We start from the raw sequence: 22531 nt of genomic DNA, 5'->3' as shown, positions 1-22531 counted from the left end.
TACTCCTAATGATTTCATGCTTGCTATCTGGGATCCTTGAAAAATACAAAACTTCAGTAACTGTCTATTGAACTCTTGATTTCATGTCGGAAAAATGCAACTAATAAATATAATAACTGGTCTTATTGGGATTTTGTTCTGTGGGAAATATCACACTCAGCTTTTTAAAAATTCTATTTTAGGAGTTTAGCTTCTGATAGACTCTGCCCTGACTTCTGTTTTTCTTGGAAGAAACTTCCGTTTTTCTTGTTTCTAGACTAGTGAGTTCAGGAGATTGGTCAGAAGTGCTTCTCTAGTCTAACCAGTAAAGACCATGTAAGTTTGTTTTGAGATATTAATGCTTAAGTGACAAGTCATCCTGCAACATCAAACATGTAGCTGCAAAACTGACTTTCTTTTTTCGGGGTGGGGGTGGGAGTGGGGAAAGGAGCTTTTAGCTCTAAGTTGGAATCTAAGAACCAGATCTGCCAAAGTCCAACGGACCCTGAATGAAGAAAAATCCTTAAGAGGAAGAAAATAGTTCCCCTCTGGGAAACCTAACACTCACCTAGGATAAGTCTGTACTCAGCCACTTGCATAGATGCATAAGCCTTCCTCCTTTTCACCTGCAATCCCCATTTAGCAGCCACTATAATTGCAGTTCTTCTGCTCTCCTCAGCACATGGACTGCTGCATGCTAGCAATCCTTAGTATGCAAACTACTCAAAACACGTGTGTAGACCCTGGCGTATCACAGAAGAGTACATACTACATTCTCTAAAGGGACAGTGCTGTGTGCATGTCCCCCCTACCCCTCTATGCTGAATGCTGGTGTAGTTTTGCATCATTCTTTATTGAGCACTGTGCCTAATAGCCTTAAAACATAACCAAATATTGCTTTATCTTGTTAAAATAAGCAAGTCCCAAGAGTTTGTGTCCCCTTTGTCCTAGTAAATCACACTGAAATGTTGAGAAGTCTGTTGATAATAAGAATGGGACAGACAATCTTTCTGTAACAGCTGCACCTTTCTGCAAGCCTGTCAGATCTAATACCACAAAAGTTTGGGAATAAATCCCATATGAAAAGAGCAGGCACAGAAATGTCTAAGTCTGATGTCCATTACTGCAGTCAACTGAGGGTGTGACATTCACAGTACTGTCAGGAGAAGGAGAGATGGAGAAAGAGCTTCTGAGTGCTTGGTCCATGCCTTAAATACAGGTCTTCTGCCCTTGAGATGTTTGGTTTTATTGGGGATGGCAAATCTGAGAACCAACAACCACAATTTATGTGGAGAAAAGTAAAAATGTACCTTCAAATCTATTACAGTGGAACTCACTTCTAGTGTACTCAGAAACAGTGAAGACCTTCAAGTCCCCCACATTGTTCAGATTATTGCAGCATGCAATTAATATTCTGATTGTAAAATGAATCTACTTGTTTTTCTATAAAAACTCATTTCACTATAAGAGAACTCAGGTGTATATATACAGAATGTTAAATGGTGTTGATATGATGGACTCATAATAATTCTGCCTTTCATCCTTTAATTATTTTACAAGTCTCACAACACACTTTTGATGTATATAAATACTATGGAATGACTTTGCAGATGAATAAACTGATGCACAGAAACTATGTTGGATTCTTGAGGGAATATTCAGTCTCTTTGCATTGCCAAATCTGGCTGTTATTTCTTCTACACATTCTCTAAAATCCATTCTTACCTCTCTAACCCCACTGTCAAAACCCTCAGCCATGCCCCAATAATCATACATCTCAGCTTCTGCAGCCTCTTCTTCCATGACACATCCCCTGACCTCTCCAGTCCATCTAGAATGCAGTTTCTAAACTCATCTAAGTTTCCTGCCTTTCTCAGCAATACTCATTAAATCCTGTTACTGGCTTTTTCAAACTATTCTCAATCAAATTCAAGCTTCTTGTTCTCACTTTCAAAGTCCACCACCACCATCTCATATTACTTCTCTGCTAGGATATGCTTTTATTCCCTGCTCCCTCCCTTTACTCCACCCAAGATGCTCTCACTTACAACTTTTTCCTACTCTTGGACATCTTCCATGTAACTCCTTTTCCTAACTGGAAATCTTTTCTAACCCAGTCCACCATGCTTCCATCCTTTCTTCCTTCATATTTCTCTTCAAGACACACTTTTCCCATGAGGCCAATGTAAACTAATCCTCCCCTCTTCATACCTCCATCTGCATTTGTGTGTGTGTACATGTGCATGTACTTAAACCCACAAACCATCACATCACCCACTACTGGAGATGTTTGCTGCCAGACTGTCATATAAGCACACAGCCTTGAGTTCATTATGGACTCCTGTAATGAGGTGCAGCCACCTCTCGTAAGCGTCCCCTAGTCGAGTGCGTGTTCCTGCAGTCTCTCAGTTTGTGGTCCCTCTTGAAGGGAATGGGAGTTTTCCCATTATCTTCAATGGGACCAGGATTTCTCCTCTGGTTCTTCAGTTCAGGTGGTAGAGGCTCATGCTTTTAGGATGTTTTTCTAAAATATATATGTGAGCTCAACCACAAGATATGTGGTTGGTGCAGGAATTACTGGGTGAAATTATATGACCTGTGTTAGGCAGGAAGTCTGACTAGATGATAATTATTGTCCTGGCCTTAAAATCTGTGATTCTATGACAGAAGGATATGGTTTCAGTGATCAGATAATGTGGTTGTGAAGATTTTGATGAATGCATCTTGAAGGGGTGTGTGTGTGTGCACTGTGGCATAACCCTCCTTCCTTCATACACTCAAACATATGCACATGCATGAATACACAAATACAGATACTAAAGAATACGAGTATGAAGAGTAGGCCTCATGAGAAAAGTATGTTTTGAACAAAATGACTGAGGAGGAAAGAATGGAGGGCATGGCAGATTGGGTTACCAAGGGAGGTACTGCCATAGGTATGTACATAAAAATATGATTGCAGAAGGAAGATACAACAGGGCTAGTTAATTTAGAATACTGGGTGGAGCAAAAGGGCTGAGAATATAAGGTTTACATAGTATCAGGATATTAGATTTTCACACTTAATAAAAGAATCATCAGGACCACTTTTCTATTGTGCTTTTCTGAAATCTTTGCAGAAATTTGGATTTAAAATCTCTTACCGGTTGTGGATCTACAGCATTCTTTTCAAGAGCTGGGAGGATGACAGGCTCTTCTTCTATTACAGCCTGGCCTTCTAGTACGCTTTCTGGCCTATGAGATTTGATGCCTTTCTGGGTTGCTAAAGCACCTTTTCTTTTGGTCCCTCCAGTTTCTGGGTCCTTCTTTGTGCTGCTTTGGCTAATCTGACCTTTGCTTGCTGGCAGAGAAATAAAAATGTCAACTTTCAGTTTCCTGGAATTCTATAAATTTAGTAGAATCAGCTGAACAGACACAGACACATATTGTAAAGAGAAAGAGTGACTTTAGTCAATTTTCACTCAGTTCATTTTGCTCATAAGATTCTAATTAACTCAATGACTGTGCTAAAAATCAGCCTAATTCATTTTTCTTCTGCACTGGAAATCACATATCTCTTTAAAATATTTATTTTTCTTAATAACCAACACAACATTTGTTGTACCCAGCATTGCAGACTCAGTTGCTCTGTAGTATATCTTTTCTATACATTCTGATCTAGTTTCCAATATATTCTTGCTGAACATCACTCTGTGGCCCCAATTGACTATTGCTCTGTATGATGATTTGGGGAATCTCTGTCCAATTTATGAATTCTGGTAGATAATATGAAGTTATGAAACTGCTGTATCATGGAATGCCTTTGAGTAGATGTGGAATTCACCACTGCTGACTGTTGGTGGGTCTCTCCCAGACAAGATATGATGGTAGATTGTTAGAACTAAATGACTGCCTACTGGGACAATGGGTTAGTTGAAGCCTATGGAAAGCTACTTCCTCCTGCTTATCTGCAGGCAGGAGGGAGTGGAGAATAGAAAATTCCCAAACAGGACAAAGGACAGAGGTGGCAAATCAAGGGTTTAAAAAGGACCCATGGGGGAAGATTATCAGAGCCACAAAGGAAACATTGGGCATGAGATGGGGAGAGAACAGGGATTTCCTAGCTGGTGGCTGGCATTTTGCGAGTGGAAAATTACCAGTACTGATTTTTCTAGTGGAAAACTGACTTGCCAGGCTCCAGACATCTGCTACTACGCAACAGAGGGGCAACACTATTCAAAGTCAGCTGATTGAATATATTGGTCAAGAAATAACAGCCATATAAAAAACAATTCAACAATTCAAAGTTTGGGAACATGATTGCAGATGAATCAATGGCCAATGTGGGAAAAGGAACAAACAGTCCTTTGTTTATAGTACTTGCACAATAATATCAGCAACGAGGACTTCATCCAGCATACAAAAAATGCTGTGCTTTTGATGATAGCAAAAATAACAAAAGCTTCATACTTTTACTGATGGGTTGATCAACATGATACTGTCATTATTTCCCCACAACCTGTCCATAGACCTTTGATACTCTGAAAGATGTAAAACATTGCAACATGAATATTTTTCTTCATTATTTATCTGACACAGGGGAACGAATCCTCAGATGTGTTAGAAAAGCATAGCTAGATCCATTTTCTAGCTAGAATATGCTATTGTAAGGGGACTGTTGTCCCCTTACTAAAACTCAGTGGGGGTGTTTTGGTTGGCTAGCTCCCAGTAGCAAAAGAAAGGGGAAGGGTCGATGGGAAATAAGGACCCTGAGACTGACAGTCCCCAGGAACAATGGGGAGAGGCCAATACTCCAGGTCAGCCTGATTGACAGGGCGGACAGGCTAATCAGGGAGTCAGGAGGCAGGGGGGTTCCGTCCTCCGTGTGAGCTGGAATTGCCTGCGTCAGACAGATTGGGGCAGAGCTAAGGAGAAATCAGAGGCCCACACTGAGCTGGGGAGAACAGACCCTGTGCTGGGAGCAGAGCTGCAGCCCCAAAGCCAGAGAGACAGCCCAGGGAGAGCAGATCCTGTGCTGGGAGCAGGGCTGCAGCCGCAGAGCCAGAGAGATGGCCCAGGGAGAGCAGACCCTGTGCTGGGAGCAGGGTTGCAGCCACAGAGCCAGAGTGGCCAGAGAAGCAGCCCAGGGGCTGGAGGCAGAGCAGCAGCATCAGTGCCAAGGCAGAGTGGAGCCAGGGCTAGAACAGTGGAGCTGGGGCGGGGCCTGGGGCAGTCTGGAGCCGGGTGCGGTGAGCAACTAGGGCCAGCCAAGGGGGGACCCTGGGCAAAGGGGCCACCGCAGAAAGACACCCCCAGCCAAGGGTCCTTGGGAGGGGGATCTTAACCTGATGGGGGGCTGACGCTGGGAAGAAGGGTCCCACTATCCAAAGCCCGGAGGTGTGTGGCCACCACCAGAGCAAGTGTCCAACCCACAGCATCCCTGCAGCACAGCCATGGCCTGAGAAGGAGGCCTGGGACCTACAAAGAACAGACTGTGAACTGCCCTGATGTTCCAGAGACACTGTTTGTAATGTTCCCTGCCACAGAGCAGGGTGAAGTGTTTTCCTTTAACCTTTTCCATTTTCCCTTATTCCTTTTTAAATTAATTGCTAATTAAATACATTGTATTTGCTTTAAATTGTATGTAATGATCAGTGGGTCAGGGAAGTGTCCAGTGCAGAGAGAGCACCCCGAAGTGGGGACACCCTAGGTCCTAGGTGACCACAGCAAGGTTGAGGGTTAAGCCCCCCAGGAATCCTGGGCCCAGCCTTGTTGGGGTTACAAGGACTCTGCCAGACAGGAGAGTGGAAGGGGAGTCCTCGAGGGCAGGGAGGTCTCTGGGTAACGGAAGTGGGAGTGAGGACTCGGATCCTTCCGCTAGCCCATTTCACCAGGGTAGTGCAGAAACCAGGAAAGTTCCCCACAATAGCAGGACCATTCCCCTGCTTACACTATGTCTGGCAAAGGGACCAGTCAGGATTGATAAACAACCTGTTCAGATGATCCGAGCCCCCAGGAGGTGGGCCTCTTTCAGAAGTACAGAGTTGCTGATGTAGAAATCCCAGAGCAGGATTCCTTCCTGACAGAGCAGTAAGGGTCAAGCCCCTACCTACTTGTTTGCACTGTTGGTCAGAATCAATAAGCCCCTTCCCCTGATGCAAGGAAGGAATGCTAAACAGACAGCCCACAGCTCCCTGATGTTTATATGTAGACTGAGATCTTGGGGCAACCAGAGACCCTGCATCTATAGTTGTGCCAAGTGAGCCACCCCACTCCAAGTCTGAGGCATCTGGGACTAAAGTAAGAGAGTGCTGAGGTGAGGGTGAAAGGAACTCCCCTGCATACATTGGTTGGATCTAACCATCAATCTAGAGGGGAGATGATGTCACTTAATACTTGCACTAACATGTCTATGTGATGCTTTCTCAGAGAATATACTTCTGCCATCCAGCCCTGAAGGAATCTGAGGCGCAGTCTGCCATACTGGACCACAAAAACGCATGCTGCCATGAGCCCCAGCAGCTTTAAATAGCTTCTCAGCATCGTGAGAGGATAAGCCTTTAAATCCAGAACGAGGCTCCGCACTGTATGCAATCTTGTCTGAGGTAATAAAGCTCTGGCCATCGTTGAGCCCAGGACTGCGCCAATACATTGAATTTTCTGTACTGGAGCCAGGACTGACTTGTCTGAGTTGATCAGGAGGCCTAACACATCGAAGGTGGACCGGAATATGCAAATGATGGACACCAACTGTGACTTGGATTGATATTTTATCAGCCAGTCATCCAGGTAAGAGAAAACATGGATGTCTAATCTCTGGAGGAATGATGCTACCACTACCGTACACGTGGGTGAGCTAAGAGACCAAAGGGGACAACTGTGAACAGATAATAATGGCCGCTGATCACAGAATCATAGACTATAAGGTCAGAAGGGACCACTATGATTGTCTAGTCTGACCGTATAGTCTAGTACAAAGAATCCTCCAGCAAGTGACCAATGCTGCAGAGGAAGACAAAAAAAGCCCTCTGCCAATCTGCCCTGGAGGAAAATTCCTTCCCGACCCCAAATATGGCGAACAGCTAAACCCTGAGCATGTGGGCAAGATTCACCAGCTAGACACCCAGGAAAGAATTCTCTGTAGTAACTCAGATCCCACCCCATCTAACATCCCATCACAGGCCACTGGGCATATTTACTGCTAATAGTCAAAGATCAATTAATTGCCAAAATTAGGCTATCCCATCATACCATCCCCTCCATAAACTTATCAAGCTTAGTCTTGAAGCCAGATACGTCTTTTGCCCCCACTGCTCCCCTTGGAAGGCTGTTCCAGAACTTCACTCCTCAGATGGTTAAAAATCTTTGTCTAATTTCAAGTCTAAACTTCCTGATGGCTGTGGGTATGAAAACAAATACTCATATCCCTTGGAAGGGACGAAGTATTTACGCTCAACGCCTCTGCCACAGAGTTTTTATATTGTTCTGCACCATCTTGATTGGGGCAGAGCCATCCGTGATGGACCTTTGGGGGCGAGAATGTCCACCTCGGTCTCGAGAACCCCATGCAACTCCATGTTGTGGGCGATTCGCTTGAAGTGGTCTTGGTGCACCCTGTGATCTATTGGAGGTGGCCCCGAAGCTGATGCCCCTGCTACACTTCGTCTGGGGAACAACATGAGGTGGCTAGTGGAGGTACTGGGTCCTCCTGTTCCTCTAAGTCTCTGGCCTCCTCTTGGTCAGTACAGACCATTGTGGCCACTACAGTCGATGCCTGGGGCTGTCCTGTGGCGGAGACATCTCGGCCACAACTTAAGGTTGAGGGGGCGGTTGGGACAGGGTGGCCTCGGATCCCCGAGGGGCGGGTCTGTCCCCAGGAGAGTGATACGGCTGGTGTCCTGACGCTACAGACCTTGATCCCCTTGACAAAGTGCCCTGAGATTGACTATATATCCAGGAGGTCCAAAAGGGCCACTGCATCGGGGGTTGCCCCTGCTGTTGCCAGTTCAGTGGCACCTTCCTTTGTCACCTCTGGGATTTATGCCGATTATGTCTTGAATAATATGAGTCTTCTAATATGAGCCTTCTTCTGTCACTTCTGCGACACTGGGGAAGTTGAGCAGTGCTGGCCCACTGATCCTGGTTGCAGCGCTGGAAAGCGCTGGTGCTGAGGGTCTCTTGTGCTAGAGTCCTTCCTCGGCACCGTGTTGCATACGGATGCTGGAGCACTCCGTATGGATGCACTCTGCAGCCAGTTGCGGGTGAAGAGCAGACTCCATTAAAAGTTGTTTCAGGCAGAAGTCACGCTCTCTCTTCACTCTTGGCCAAAAAAGTTTACAAATTCTGCACCTTTCGGTTTAGTGCGCTTCCCCCAGACACTTTAAGCAAGCGTCGTGGGGGTCACTTGTGGACATAGGCTTATTACAAGCACTGCACAGCTCAAAGCCTTGGGCTTGCGGCATGCCCTGGAGCCCACGGAAGAGATAGGGATTGGGGATGTACCCCGTTCCCCACCTACTATCTAACTAAACTACTAATAAAACTAAACGAACTAGATCTAACAAGAGCACTTACTGAGCAAGCTGAGCACTGTTCCAATGGCCGTCACAGTAAGAAGGAACTGAAGGGAGCTCGGGTCTGCACGGTTATATATTGACTGCCATGGAGGCGCCACTCCATGGGACTCCCTAGCTGACCCGACAGGAGCTGCTAAGGGAAAAAGTTTCTAACAACTGTGCACACGGCCCATGCACACCTGATTGGAATCGATGTGAACAAGCACTCGAAGAAGAAGCACTCTGCTCCTTCTTGCTGGGAGGTCTTGGTCTCAAGGAGCAAATCCTGGAAAATGCTAAGACTGATGAGGGCGGACCTCCTTCTTCTTCACTGCTGGGCTGCAAATGCAATGCAGGGATTTCAGGGTTGATGTAGAATCTTTGAGACTATGCAGATTCTCTTCCATCTTTTCTGAGAAGAGCAAATGGTAGGTTCTGGACTGTCTGTTGCACTTTTGAAAGGAGGCTAGAAGAACGTAAGCAGGGTGAGCACCTCATTGTGATGACAGAGGTCATGCTTCATGCAGCAGAATCTGCTGCATCGAGACCTGCCTGTAAGCAGTTCTGGCGACCAATTTGCCCTTCTCTACTAAAGACTGGAACTCCTATTTCATCTCATCTGGGAGCTTGTCTTTGAATGCTGAAACTGTATCTCACATGGTAAAATCGTAGCATCCCAGCAAAGCTTGCTAGTTTGCAATATGATGCTGTAATCCACCTGTAGAATAAAGCTTCCTCCCGAATAAGTCCAGCTTCTTGTCCTCTTTATTTTTGGGGGTTGAAGTCTGGTGTCCCTGTCTTTGCTTTTCATTGGCTGCTGTCACAAGTGAGCCTAGAGGAGAATGGTTAAGTGCTCACACGCCTGAAAAAGGACATAGTACTATCTCTGCACTCTTTTTGCAGTCAGAGGCAGGGAAGCTGGGGTCTGTCAGAGGACACTGGTAAGCTTCAAGATAGCCTCATTTATTAGTAGAACTATTCTAGCTGGAGCTGCAAATATCACATCCACCAGCTTATGGTATTTTTCCCAGACCCCCTCTGGGTGGATATCGAGGGTCACAGCCATCCTCCTCAACAGCTCCTTATAAGTCCTAAAATCGTACGGAGGAGCAAAAATAGGGTCTGCTATAATTGTCTCATCTGGGGATAAGGAGGAGGAAGCTACAGGTAGCAGGAGCTGGTCCAGTTCCTGCTCCTCTTGCAGCGGTTCATGAGATGGATCCCGACTCTGCTCGGTGCTGGCCTTGGTACTGATGCTTGTGGAGACAATGCTCCTGAGGCCCAGGAGATGGAACTAGCTGAGATGGCTGTGGGGACATTCTTTGTTGCATGGGGGGAGGGGAACCTCACAGCTTCAAAAAAGGCCACTGATACAGCCCCAGATCCCATCTATGCGTAGTCCAAAGGTCCCCTCCTATTAGCTTCCTGCTGGCACTGAGGCAGAATGCAGGGCGGGCAGGTGATATATCCCTCCTGACGAGACTGGCAAGGTTGGGATACATAGGATTCCACTTCAGAATCGGATGAGGAAGCTTCTTCTTGAGACCAAGCCTGTGCTGCCCCCATCGGTACATTGGTGTTGAGGTGAAGGTGTTGGAGGTAGTATGTTGGGCGCTGAAGCTGGGCGAATCTCTTGAACTACTGGCACTGAGAGATTTAACATCTCTCTTGCAGCCTCAAATGCTTCAGGAGTATATAGTGCCAGGAAGACACTCTGTGGTACTGTGGTATGAGGAGATGCCGATGAAGATGTTTCAGGAGCCAGTTTCAACAGGTTCTGAGTCAGCGAACTCCCCTGTTTAGAGGTGTACTCTGGGGAGTGCTTCCTCCTTGAATGCCTTCCTGGGTTTGACATTGCAGTCTATATGATTTTATGAAAGTAAGCTGATGAGTGTGAATATAATGTAACTAAAATATGCTTCATGCAAAAGGTCTCTTGTAAGGTATCATTACAAAGCTTATAATCTACTGAGTGTGGTCATCCTATTTGTATAAATGTATCACTCTTGTATCTGAAACTAGAAATATGAAATATAACTCTGAGGGCCTATTGTAATTATTCAAAGTGTGGGCCATTAATGGTGGTTTGGAATCTTGATGGCTCCCATCAACCAGGACAATTGACTGTGGATGGCTCTGTTTGCAGGCAGGCCTTCCTGTGAGTCAGGCTGGGAGGAATGAAGGCTTGGGGTCTTACAGTGACATGTGATCATGTCCCTGAACTGGAATCCATCTTTAACCTGGTGCTTTTCCATTGAGAAGGAAGGGTGGGAACCCAGAGGGACAAAGGATTCCCGCCTTATGCAAAAGATATATAAGTGGGTGGAACAGAACAAAAGGGGGCGGCCATCATGAGAAATCCCCTAGCTACCACCTGAGCTGGAACGAGGGCTGTATCAGGGGAAAGGATTGTGCCCAGGCTAGGAAGGCGTCCAGTCTGTGAAAGAAACTTATTGAAACATCTCTGAGGGTGAGATTTTATCTGTATTCAGTTTTATTACTGTATTAGACATAGACTTGCGTATTTTATTTTGTTTGGTAATTCACTTTGTTCTGTCTGTTATTACTTGGAACCACTTAAATCTTACTTTCTGTATTTAATAAAATCACTTTTTACTTATTAATTAACCCAGAGTATGTATTAATACCGGGGTGAGGGGGCAAACAGCTGTGCATATCTCTCTATCAGTGTCATAGAAGGCGAACAGTTTATGAGTTTATCCTGCATAAGCTTTATACAAGGTAAAACGGATTTATTTGGGGTTTGGACCCCATAGGGAGTTGGGCATCTGAGTGTTAAAGACAGGAACACTTCTTAAGTTGCTTTCAGTTAAGTCTGCAGCTTTGGGACACGTGGTTCAGACCCTGGATCTGTGTTGGAGCAGACTGGTGTGTCTGGCTCAACAAGACAGGGTGCTGGAGTCCCAAGCTGGCAGGGAAAGCAGGAGCAGAAGTAGTCTTGGCACATCAGTTGGCAGGCCCAAGGGGGTTTTTAGAAGCATTCATCCTCTGAGTCTTTTGAAGATCCCATTACCGAATCCAATTTCCAATACCTCTTCTCGGGTACCAATGATGCTGATCTACATCTGGTATGTTTATGTCACACTCCCCATCAGTACCTTGCTCGGGCCGGGGAAGCTAATGATCCAACCAGCAAACCAAATTCGGTGAGGAATCCAGGTCATGTGCCACCTAAGGCATGTTGCGCATACGCAAAAAAGAAGACCAGTAGCGCTGGAGGTGTGATACTGACTGACACCGAGGTGCTTGGTACCCAATACTTGGACTGAGCTAGAGGGCTTGGGGGAGCGTACCGTAACCCCCATATTCCTCATTTTCATATAATCATGATTTTACATATAAAGCATGCCTTGTAAGGTATCAGGGGAAAGGTCATGATTTGCTGAAAGTGATTTTTCTATCCATATATGTATATCATTAATGCATATGAAGTTATGAGAATTATATGGTGGTCACTAAAACATGCTGTAAGTTGGGGAATCAGCCAGATATTAGCTCTCCCGAGGCAATGGCAACGAAAGTAACCAGCACTCGGGTGGGGTGTCAACCCCTCAACAGCCATTGTCCAGCAAGGGAGCTACAACGAGATGACTCACCTGCAGGAGGCCACACCAGGAGAATTGCTCAACCTTGCTTGGAGAGACTCAGCAATGCCCCCCAGACATGCCTGGACTTGTGTTCTACAAGCACATAGACTGAGAGTATAAAACAGGCAGAGCGGACACATACGGGGCCCTTCTCTTGCCCTCACCTATGCTATAAGCAACCAAGATACTGAAAAGATGACAAGACTCCAACACAGGAGATTGGCCCAAGTTTAAGGAACAAAACTGTACATTAAGGACTGCAATACCCAGTGGGGTTAGAAAAACTGCTTAATCTAGTTACTGCCCAGTCTAATAAGGTTGAGAGTTTAGACTGCGTGCTTATATTATATTTTATTTTATTTTGGTAACCACTCTGACTTGTTATGCTTTGACTTATAATCACTTAAAATCTATCTTCATAGTTAATAAATCTGTTTATTCTACCTGAAGCAGTGCGTTTGGGTTGAAGTGTGTCAGAGGCTCCCCTTGGGATAACAAGCCTAGTACATATCAATTTCTTTATTAAATTGATGAACTTAGATAAGCTTGCAGCGTCCAGTGGGCATAACTGGACACTGCAAGACGGAGGTTCCTAAGGTTGTGTCTGGGACCAGAGATGTTGGCTAGTGTCATTAGCTTGCAAGTAGCTGGGAGCAGCTTACATGCCAGAGGCTGTGCGTGAACAGCCCAGGAGTGGGGGTTCTCACAGCAGAGCAGGGTAAGGCTGGCTCCCAGAGTCAAGGATTGGAAAGGCCTAGTAGATCACCGGTCCAGATAACACAAGAGGGGAACGTCACAACCGGTAGCGCTGGAGGTGTGATACTGACTGACACTGAGGTGCTTGGTACCCAGTATCATATTCCTCATTTCATTCCGAGGTAGAGGGCTCAGATGTAGGCTGCAGTGCCAGTTCCATCAGCAGATATTTTAATCTGTCTGAACTGGGCTTAAAGCCCTTACCAATGCCACACTTATCGCTTACATGAGCCTCCCCGAAGCACTTGCGGCAACTGGGGTGAGGGTCACTATTATGTATAGCCTTGCTACAACAGTGGCAGGGCTTAAAACCCAGAGAGTGCAGCATATCTCCAGTGCAGGTGACAGGACCCAAACTGATTCTGGTACCACACAAAACTACAAAAACAATTAAGATTTTTTTTTTAATCTGTCTAATTACACACAGGTACTTTTACAGATATCAAGAAAAGAAGCCAGGGCAGGGAGCTCCAACAACCTTCCTGGTCAGTGGGAAGGAACTGAGTGGGCAAGGGGCAGCTTGGCCCTTTATACGTGAGTGATATGTGCAAAATAGCAGAGGGTGCTTGGGCCGATGGGTAACTCTCCCACACAGACATGCGTCTGACGAAGTGGGTATTCACCCATGAAAGCTTATGCTCCAATACATCTGTTAGTCTATAAGGTGCCATAGGACTCTTTGTTGCTTTTTACAGATCCAGCCTAACACGGCTATCCCTCTGATATTTGTCTCCCCCACTTGTGCACTGGTGTGCACAACCACCTACAGGGAAATGGACATGTACAATCATTCAAAGAAGAATTGCCTGTTCCCAGATCAAAGACTCGGTTGTACAAAAAAAAAAAAAGGTGGGGGGGATTACACTTTTCATGAGTGTGCTTGTTCTGAGCTAACAACTGTCATGAACTTGTGACCACAGAGAAACCCCTTGTAGTGTCTGAAAGACTGTTCACTTGCCATAGCCCTTCTTGGAGTTGGGTGATTGCTGGTAAGCTGATTAGCATGCACGTAGGTTCTTTTATTGTTTTTTATATGTTTCTCTGTAATGCTTTTAGTGATAACTTAACTGTTGACAATTATGCTGTTTCTAGCCTCTGAGGAAGGAAGGCAAAGTCTGATATGCTGGGGAATTCACAGGGTAGGCAGGGAACTGTGCAGCCTGGAAATACCCTTGTGGGGCTTAGGGGATGCATGTCTCTGTCCAAGAGAGATGATGGTTGAAGAGCCAGAAGCCAAAGAATGGGTGCCATTGGTGGACCATGGAGGGAGAACACAGGTGCAATTGCCCTCATTTGTGAGACCAGGTAGCCCCACCTTTGGGCCAGGAGGGACAGAAAGTCCTGCTGCAGACTTTCCCTTTGTTCTCTGTCAGCATCTCCCCTCAAGCAACTGCTGACAACCCACTCTCCCTCCATTTCTTCAGGAGAGACATTTTAACGGAGCCTTTTGATCTCTCAGCTCATGGCCTTGGCCAAGTAACCATATAACTTTGTTGGAGCCTAGAAGTCACATCTCAGCTGATAGCTTGTTATTGTCTTCCAAGTGTTTGCGGAGCTGTTCTTTATCCAGGCTATTGTGTGGCCTTCCTACTTGTTTTTCCAACTACCCACTAATGAACTGAATCAATCAATACATTCCCACAGTCAAACAACCCACATAGCTCTACACTGACTATTTTAATAGCGAGGTCATGTAATCATAAAATTGTTACAGATTAACTCTACATTCTCCACAGCACTCATTAAAATCAATGACATTAGTTTAAGGGGGAAATAAAATTTGTGATTACAATGTATTTTTGCTGAATCTTAGTAATCTTCTTTTTGAGGATACTGAAGTGTAATGCATACAGTAATCAGAAATGTCTACATTTGTCCTGATTAAATTAGATATTTTTCTTATATAGTATTGGTAATTTATGAAAGATATTAAAGTTACAAAAAATCATGCATTTCACTACAGAGCCATCTGTGCAAAATTACTGGAGACGAATGCATGAAGAGATGGGATTACACAGAAATATCTGTATATGCTTCTGTAAACTTCAGCCCTGTATCTAGATCTTGTAAGCAAATTGCAAACAACATGGTTAGAAAAACACACGGATAACAGGAAAACAAATGAAGACTAAACAAGTGATGCTGAGATTGGAAAGTCATTGATATAAACCCTTTATAGATTGTTAGATATATTAGTATGGTATATTTCATCTGAATTGAAATTACCTGAGCACAATAGTGAAAGTGTCTGAAATATGCTTAACAAATACATACCTGATATGAATTTAATCATAATAATTGCTCCACAACAATAAAATTAAACAGCACTTAAGAATCAAATGTCAATCGACTAGTTCAGGAAGAAAGCTAGATGCTACATTTGCAAGAACTGACACAAATCTAGGTTTAGTTTTTGACTTCCAATATTTAAAAGCTGTTATGGAAAAAATGAAAAGGTCTACTAAACTGTAGATATGGCTAGTGGTAATAAAATTAATAGGAAAGAAAACAAGCTAAGCAAACATTATACGTTTCTCAGTCGGAGACAAAATTATTCAGATAAAAGATATGAGAGAGAGAGAGAGAGAATGTATGTATGTATATATAGTAACTGACAATTAAATTTAGTCCCAAAGGAAATTCTGTATAAATTGGAATGTTCCCTCTGAGATAACTTTTTCTCAATATTTCTGTTGGCATTATAATGAGCTTCCAATATTGTTATGGCTATTTATGCCCTCTATAAATCTGGTACTATTAGTAGTTCCTTCAGAATCCTCTATTTCCATGAAGAAGGTTGTAGGGGAGCCGGGGAAGAAGAGCCAGGGATAAAAAATAATGCTTGTCAAGAGGTATTTTCTAGACTAACAAACAAAAGAATGCCTATGTTTTAATCTCTGAAGATCAAATGGTAAGAACAAGATTTGAGAAGAGAATATATCTCAGTTCCCTCTGACAAGGGAAACATGTCCACATAAAAATCTTAGAACTAAGGATCTGCATTAATTATGGCATAAATCCAAATTACTCATAGATGAGTCAGAAAACTAAGGCAAAAGTCACAGGCAAATAGTAATGCCAGGCAACTATGCAACCAACCTCACCTCCAACTCTCCCTAGGGCCATCAAGCATGATCCTGCATTCCTGGCCCCATGTCAGAGCGGAGTGTAGAAGAGAGCTGAAATTCACAATGAAATGAGGGAAATTACATAATTCATGGAAAAATTGGGAAAAAATCATAGTTCCTGTGTGTGTTTTAAAGGTTATTCCTTATTTAAAGCTATTATTAGAATGCATATTCCTTTTGAAATGCAAAATAGAATACTTACACTGAGAACTTAAAGGCCTTTCAGTACACAAGAAATTAAATGCAGGGATGACAGCATGGCCCTTTCCAACAGTGCTCACAATTTCCTCCTCACTGTCAAGGACTTGCAATTTAATGAACACATCTGATTTAGAGGTTTGTACCTGCACTGTAGCAATATGTGATGCTGTGACTTTTACTGCATACCTAAAAGGGAGAAAAATTCCAACAACATAAGCAACTAAACCAGATTGTTCATTGTTAGAACGTCTAAAACCCAATTAAGAAAAGCATCTTCATTCAAAAAAGCACTAAACCACATACTTAAATAATTGGAATGGGTTTAGCACATGCTTAAATTGTGTCCTGAACTGGAGCCCAAGACACTAAGCCTTGACTTGAAAGTCACCAGATGCAACTAAAACAAGACTTTTGTTGTTGTTCAAACTACCATGAATTAGCTAAAGTTGTATCACAACTTTCAGTATGAAACCCTTCCCCCCTCTTTCCCAGGTTCAAAATTCTTAGGTTTACCGAAGGAAACAAAGTAAAAAGAAAGGATAATGTACTTTTTTTAAAAAAAGTCAGCAACTATCGATATGCACCAGCAATAGGTAAGGAACATTCAGACATATAAGCATGTGAACATATTTTAAAAATTTAAATTTTTTTGAAGGAGCATAGACAAGAGAAAAAGGGAATACTGCTCAAGGCACGGCACCGTTAACAAGAATTTAGAGCATTTGTTATATTTCCATTTCAAGTTTTTCTGGAATTTAATTATTTTTATTTCTGTTGGGACTGATTCTGTCACCTTTACTCATGGTCAGTAATCCTTTACTCCATGAGTAATCCTACGGATTTCAGACCTTGGTGTGAAAAATTATAATACTGCTCTATCAAGACACATGTATAAAAGTAAGACTCTGATCCTGCAAAGTCTATGTGTGTGTTTATCTTTAGGTATGTGAATAGTCCAAACCTGTTTTAATAGAGCTTTCATCTCTACATTTAATAACTGAAACATGTATACAGTAACAGTAGGTTATAGAATACTAGTAGATTTTGTTTACACTATTTGTTAAATACTACTGTATTTATAAGCTTGAACAGGGATCTGCTCACAGATCTGAACCAAGAGCCAGTTAATCAGCTGGGGTAAATTGGCTTAGCTCCTTTGACTTCAATGAACCATGGCTATTTATGACAGCTCAGGATCTGGCCCAAATCATTTTAGTCCATTGAAAAAAAATTACAAACCCAAATAATTGCTTATGTTGATATAAAATATGCGGTCCTAAAAGAATATGCATGCTCTAATCAAATGAAACTTGCCTGCCAATATTATAGGATGGGTAGGTGTCTGGTAGTTAGAGCAAGGGACCTAGTGTAAGGACTCCTGATTCTATTCCCATCTTTCTCACTGACTGGAGCCAACCAGTTCTGTGCCTTAGTTTCCCCATTTGCAAAATGTACATTACAGTGCTAACCTATCTCACAGGGGGATTATGAAGTTTAAATTATTAAAGTTTGTATCATTTTCTGAGATCCATGGTACTGAAGTGCAAAATACTTTATTATTATTTTAAAGTAACGAGTTAAATGTAATGTTTCTTTACCAGGGCACCACACCCCACATCTGCACTTACTAGTGGCAATATTTTAGAAAATTAAACCCTACTCTGGGGAAATGTTCAAGTCTGACTTTCATACTGAATAAACATAATTGCCTGTAAAATTCAAGTATATCTTTCCTGTTTGCTTGAAAGCATTTTTCTTCCAAAAATAATATAATTTTCCCATGAGTAGTGTTCATATAAAAAGTGACATTTAAATCGTTCTCCTTCCAAAATTTACCTGAATACAATGTGCTTGTCATTGGGTATATAATAGTCTTTAATTTCCTTAGTGGAATAGAAATTGTTTACAGCATCACGAGAGAGAATGGGGAGTGGACTATGGGAACCAATGAGACGTAGTCTCCATTTCCCAGCTGCTACAGGTAAGTCACCAGTATGTGCTTCAGCCATGAATGTGTATCCTTTCTGAAAAACAGAAAACATGTCATTTTCATTAGAAATGAACATCACTAAAAATGATGCACTTACAACGTACCCACAGAGGGCAAACACTTATCAATACCACTGCTGATGTGGAGTACTGTGGCTCTCTTCTGATCCTACTGTAGCTTAAGGAGCCCATAGTGAATCCCTTGGTAGCATCATTTATATTTGGTAAAATTTTAAATGGCAAGTCGTGCAAAATCCAATTAGGAAAATATTGATCTTAATCATTATTGCAGCATGTCCATAATTCTTATGACAACTCTCCCCAGGGCCAGCTCCAAGCTCCACCCCAAGCAAAAAAAAAAAAAAAAAAAAGCTGGAGTGCCGCCGCCAAACCGCTGAAGGGAAAAAAAAAAAGGGCCAGAGTGCCACCCCTTGAAAGTGCCGCTGGTGCCTAGAGCCAGCCCTGACTCTCCCCATGATTATTCTGATTTTGTTCTCTTATTGTGCATTATACTTGTGTGTGATGAACTGCCACTTATTTCTTTATCTTAGGGTTTTATACTGCTGCAGTATCTGAGTGCCATATTAATTCAATAGCAATAGCGATGATTTCAAATAGAGTTCATTTCTTTCTCTAAAGTATGCCTTTGTTCTCTCCCTCCACCCCAACATCTATTATAAATGGAAGTAGATGCACTAGAGGAAGAACTAAAGGTTATTTCACAAGTTGAGAACTGTGAATTATGAGCAAGACACAACAAACAAACTTCAGTGATGCTTTTTGGTCCCCCCCCATCCCATAAGGCAGAGGCAGGGAAACATCAGTGAGATGTATAGTACTGACATCAAATGACACTATTACCATAAAAAAGGACATATTGACATCAGTGTATAAGATAACGTAAAATTCCTATAAAATATTTTTAGATTAACTTCAGACTGACCAGAACTCAGAACTCTGGTGTTACCTAATATAGGTAAAATGGAAAAAATGTACCATGAAAGGCAAAGGACTGTTTCACAGTATAAGCTGTAAAACTTGGATAAGAACTAGTGAAGAAGGGTGGAATGGATATATGCCTCATAAAATATAGAGAGAATGGAGGATTTGAGGTAGGAAGTGGGTGAGGAAGGAGGTACTGAAAGCAGAAGAGAGAAGGGTTATAGCTAGTTCTAAAATGTTATATAACACTGACTGTAGAGGTACAGATTTCTGTGGTCTAGACTGAACAATGCAGAGGAAAGGAAATCATTTTCTACTGACATAAAAATGGGATTTTTTGCTAAATTGTTAAGAATTTAGGGTAAGAACAACTTCTTATAATGTGGCTGTACAATGCCCAGCGCCATTATCTTAACAGGGGCCTTTGGTGCTAATGCAATATAAATGTTAAATAATAAAAATATACTTCATAGAACAGAAAAGTTTGCTTCTGTTCCATTTAAATTGGCAAAGCTGTGGATTATGGCAGCATCCTCAAGTTATTATTATACTGACATTTTCTTTCAAATATGAATAATTTAAATGAAAAGAAACAGATACAAAAAATGCCTGTGACTACTGAAGCTAACGTCTAAAAAAATGCATAAACTCTTTGGTTCCTTCTTTCCCACACCACCCCCACCCCATTTTCTTTTTTAAATCTTCTTTCTTTATTTCTCTGTTTCTCTCCCTCCTGCTTTGAAAGCTCTCCCTCCCTTCTGTGTATGTATAATCCTGGCTCCTCAATTTTCCATAATTGTGTGGGTCTCCTGAGTTGTGTGGGGTTGCACTTTAGTGGGAATTAGCTCAGAAGACTTAGATCACTTCAGAGACAGACTGTTTCAGAGGGATAGCACCAAGTTCTCCACTACTTAAACATCTATGTATGCTTTGAAGGTGTGTGATTTTTCAAAAGCATCCATCTGTTTACCTAAATCTGCTTCCATTGAAGTCAATGGGAGTTTTAGCATTGGCTTTAATGAGAGTAGAGTTTAGGCTAACACTGTGCACTTTTGAAAATACCACCCTAAATGAATTCAATCCCACCTCCCAAAGTCCCTATGTTGTGATGACCTTCCCTTGGGTGAGTGCGGCTGGATGCTGCTTGCCTTGGACGACAATACTGCTCCTCCAGTCAGCCAGAAAGGACTGCTAGAGAGTGATACAAGGTGCTCCTTTCCCAAAGGGATGTATCCTATCACTCCCTGCTGCCCTTCGTTCAGATCCCCCATGCTCCATTGTTACTGGACCACCAGCCTGACTCATTTGAATTTTTTTTAATAAGTGTACTACTGTTTATTCATTTTTTGTTCAGCAACAGCAAAAATACCTGGCCCATTAAAAATAGAGAGAGGGTTGTTGGGGCTACTGGATATGGAGAGGCATGAAGTATAAACCCCTAATGTGGACAATACATTGGTACAAGTTAGTTTCACTCAACAGAGTGGGGGAGCGGGAGGGGTGTGATGGATTCATGTTTTCTGGATGATCTGGCTAAATACACAATAACTGGCTTTTCTATTTGCTGCATATGCATATTGACAGTGGTGGCTGGGAGCAAATGGCAGGGTCGAGGAAAGGGTCTGAGATCAGGTGGGAAGGGGGACAAACAGGAAAGAATAGGTAAAGAATTTTCTGTGGTAAGAAGTGCAAAAAAGAAAGTTGAGGGTCCCTACACTGGGACAGGAGGCCAGTGGCGAGTTGGGACCTGGGATAGCATAGCTGTATTTGTACATAAATTAAATATGAACTGAAGATTTGTGACATCCCTATTTCCAATGCTATGTTTGGAAGACTATACAAAATTCTGTTTTCGGTAGAATGAAACTCTCAATAAAAATACCAGAGGGAAAACAACATTATGCATGGTTTTGCATTAAGAATTATTGAGAAAGGCTAGCCTGCAAATTTTATCCTATATACCAGATTTTAGAAAAAATGATTTTGTCTTTGTTTGAATTTTATGTCAGAATTTATAAAAAGCATATAAGATTTTGAATGAAAATTATTATATGCCAATAAACTGAGCTCATAGTTACTTGAAAAATAAGAGGTCACTGCAGCTGAAGATGAGGAGATGAGTATACTAGCAATTAATGCATAGTATATTTGCACCAAGAGTATTCATCTAAATTAGACAAAAAATGGCACAGATCTAAATTCAGTAGCCTTTACATTTGAGTGTAATTCAGATTTGTAGAGAAAATTTCCATGTTCAAGTGGCACTTGCACAGGATTTGGCAGCTCCTTTTGGTGCCTGAGGTCCTCCAAAAGATGCATGCAACGCTTTTTGGGCACACATGTTTTGACAGGAAAATGTAGAGGCCAGATAGAATCCACCCTGAAAATTGAGACCAAATTACATGATCCCACTTTACTGATATCATAACAACTCAAAGCACCTCACTCACTGACAAATTGCAGTGCAATCAATATTATACATCAATGCCTGCCTTTAAAAACACAGAATATCTTAATTAGCCTATATTCAATCATATTTATGCTACAATTTGTCTTCCTCTTCTTTTTGGGCCTTAACCAAAGTCCACTGAAGTCAGCAAAAATACTCCCATTGTAAAAGTGGACTTTGGGATCAAGCCCTTAATCATGAATACTATAGAATTGCACTATAATCAGTGTATGAATACCAAATTATAAAGCTATATGTAAGTCAATTTTATAAATGTGGAAAGTAACAGAAATACCAGTACATGGTACATTGAGCAACAAGTACACATTTTAGTTTTTCACATTTCAGTTTTTGAAAAATTGAACAAAATATTTACTTTTCATGCTCTTACTACTTGAGAACTTCAGATTAAAATAAATCAGTCAACCAAGTTTTAAATAACAAATACAGCAGAGCTCCAAATCACCTATGTTTTGGCTTCAGATTTATCTATTTTGGTCTTGTATTGTGTTCTATTATCAGGATTACTAAATGTTTAAAATGAGAGCTCAAAGGCAATTAAAAAAAGACCATTTATAATCCAGTGATCCCATCTTGCAAAGTCATAGATATGAGTAACTTTACCCACTTGTAATCAATTGGACAGTGTAGACTACTCCAGGCCAAAGCCACGATTCAGGAAAACATCCCTATTTAGGTAAGCACTTTAATACATGCTTCAGTCTCATTGACCTTAACAGGATTTAAGCACACGTTTAAGAGCTTTCCTCAACAGGAATAGATTTAAGCACACGCTTAGGTATTACCATGACTCAGGGTCTAAATGATTAAAGGTATTCAGATGCATATGTATTTAAGATCAGATCCCAAAGCCTTTCTTATTTATTGAACATAATAAACAATGCAGAAAATTTGGTCAAAAGGTCAAAAATCATTTGCTTGATA

General features: G+C 42.2%; 1 protein-coding gene across 5 annotated transcripts in view; it reads right to left on the bottom strand.

Moving 5' to 3' along the window:
* The window catches only part of ADGB (androglobin), a 217712-nt gene that overhangs the window by 44527 nt on the left and 150654 nt on the right, over positions 1–22531 (bottom strand). For all 5 annotated transcript variants that reach the window (XR_006173985.2, XM_005280423.4, XM_005280422.4 and 2 more), the window contains 3 exons: positions 18043–18230; positions 16208–16392; positions 3123–3319 (listed from right to left, as the gene is read on the bottom strand). Coding sequence is in view for 4 of the 5 variants with exons in the window: in XM_005280423.4 (XP_005280480.2) it covers positions 3123–3319; positions 16208–16392; positions 18043–18230 (570 nt within the window). In the remaining variant the exon portion in view is untranslated. The remainder of the gene's footprint in view (positions 1–3122; positions 3320–16207; positions 16393–18042; positions 18231–22531) is intronic.

This window comes from Chrysemys picta, chromosome 3, assembly GCF_011386835.1.
Source record: "Chrysemys picta bellii isolate R12L10 chromosome 3, ASM1138683v2, whole genome shotgun sequence".
NCBI lineage: Eukaryota > Metazoa > Chordata > Testudines > Emydidae > Chrysemys > Chrysemys picta.
The sequence above is the reverse complement of the archived record's forward strand: the minus strand, read 5'-3'. Positions and strand labels throughout refer to the sequence as shown.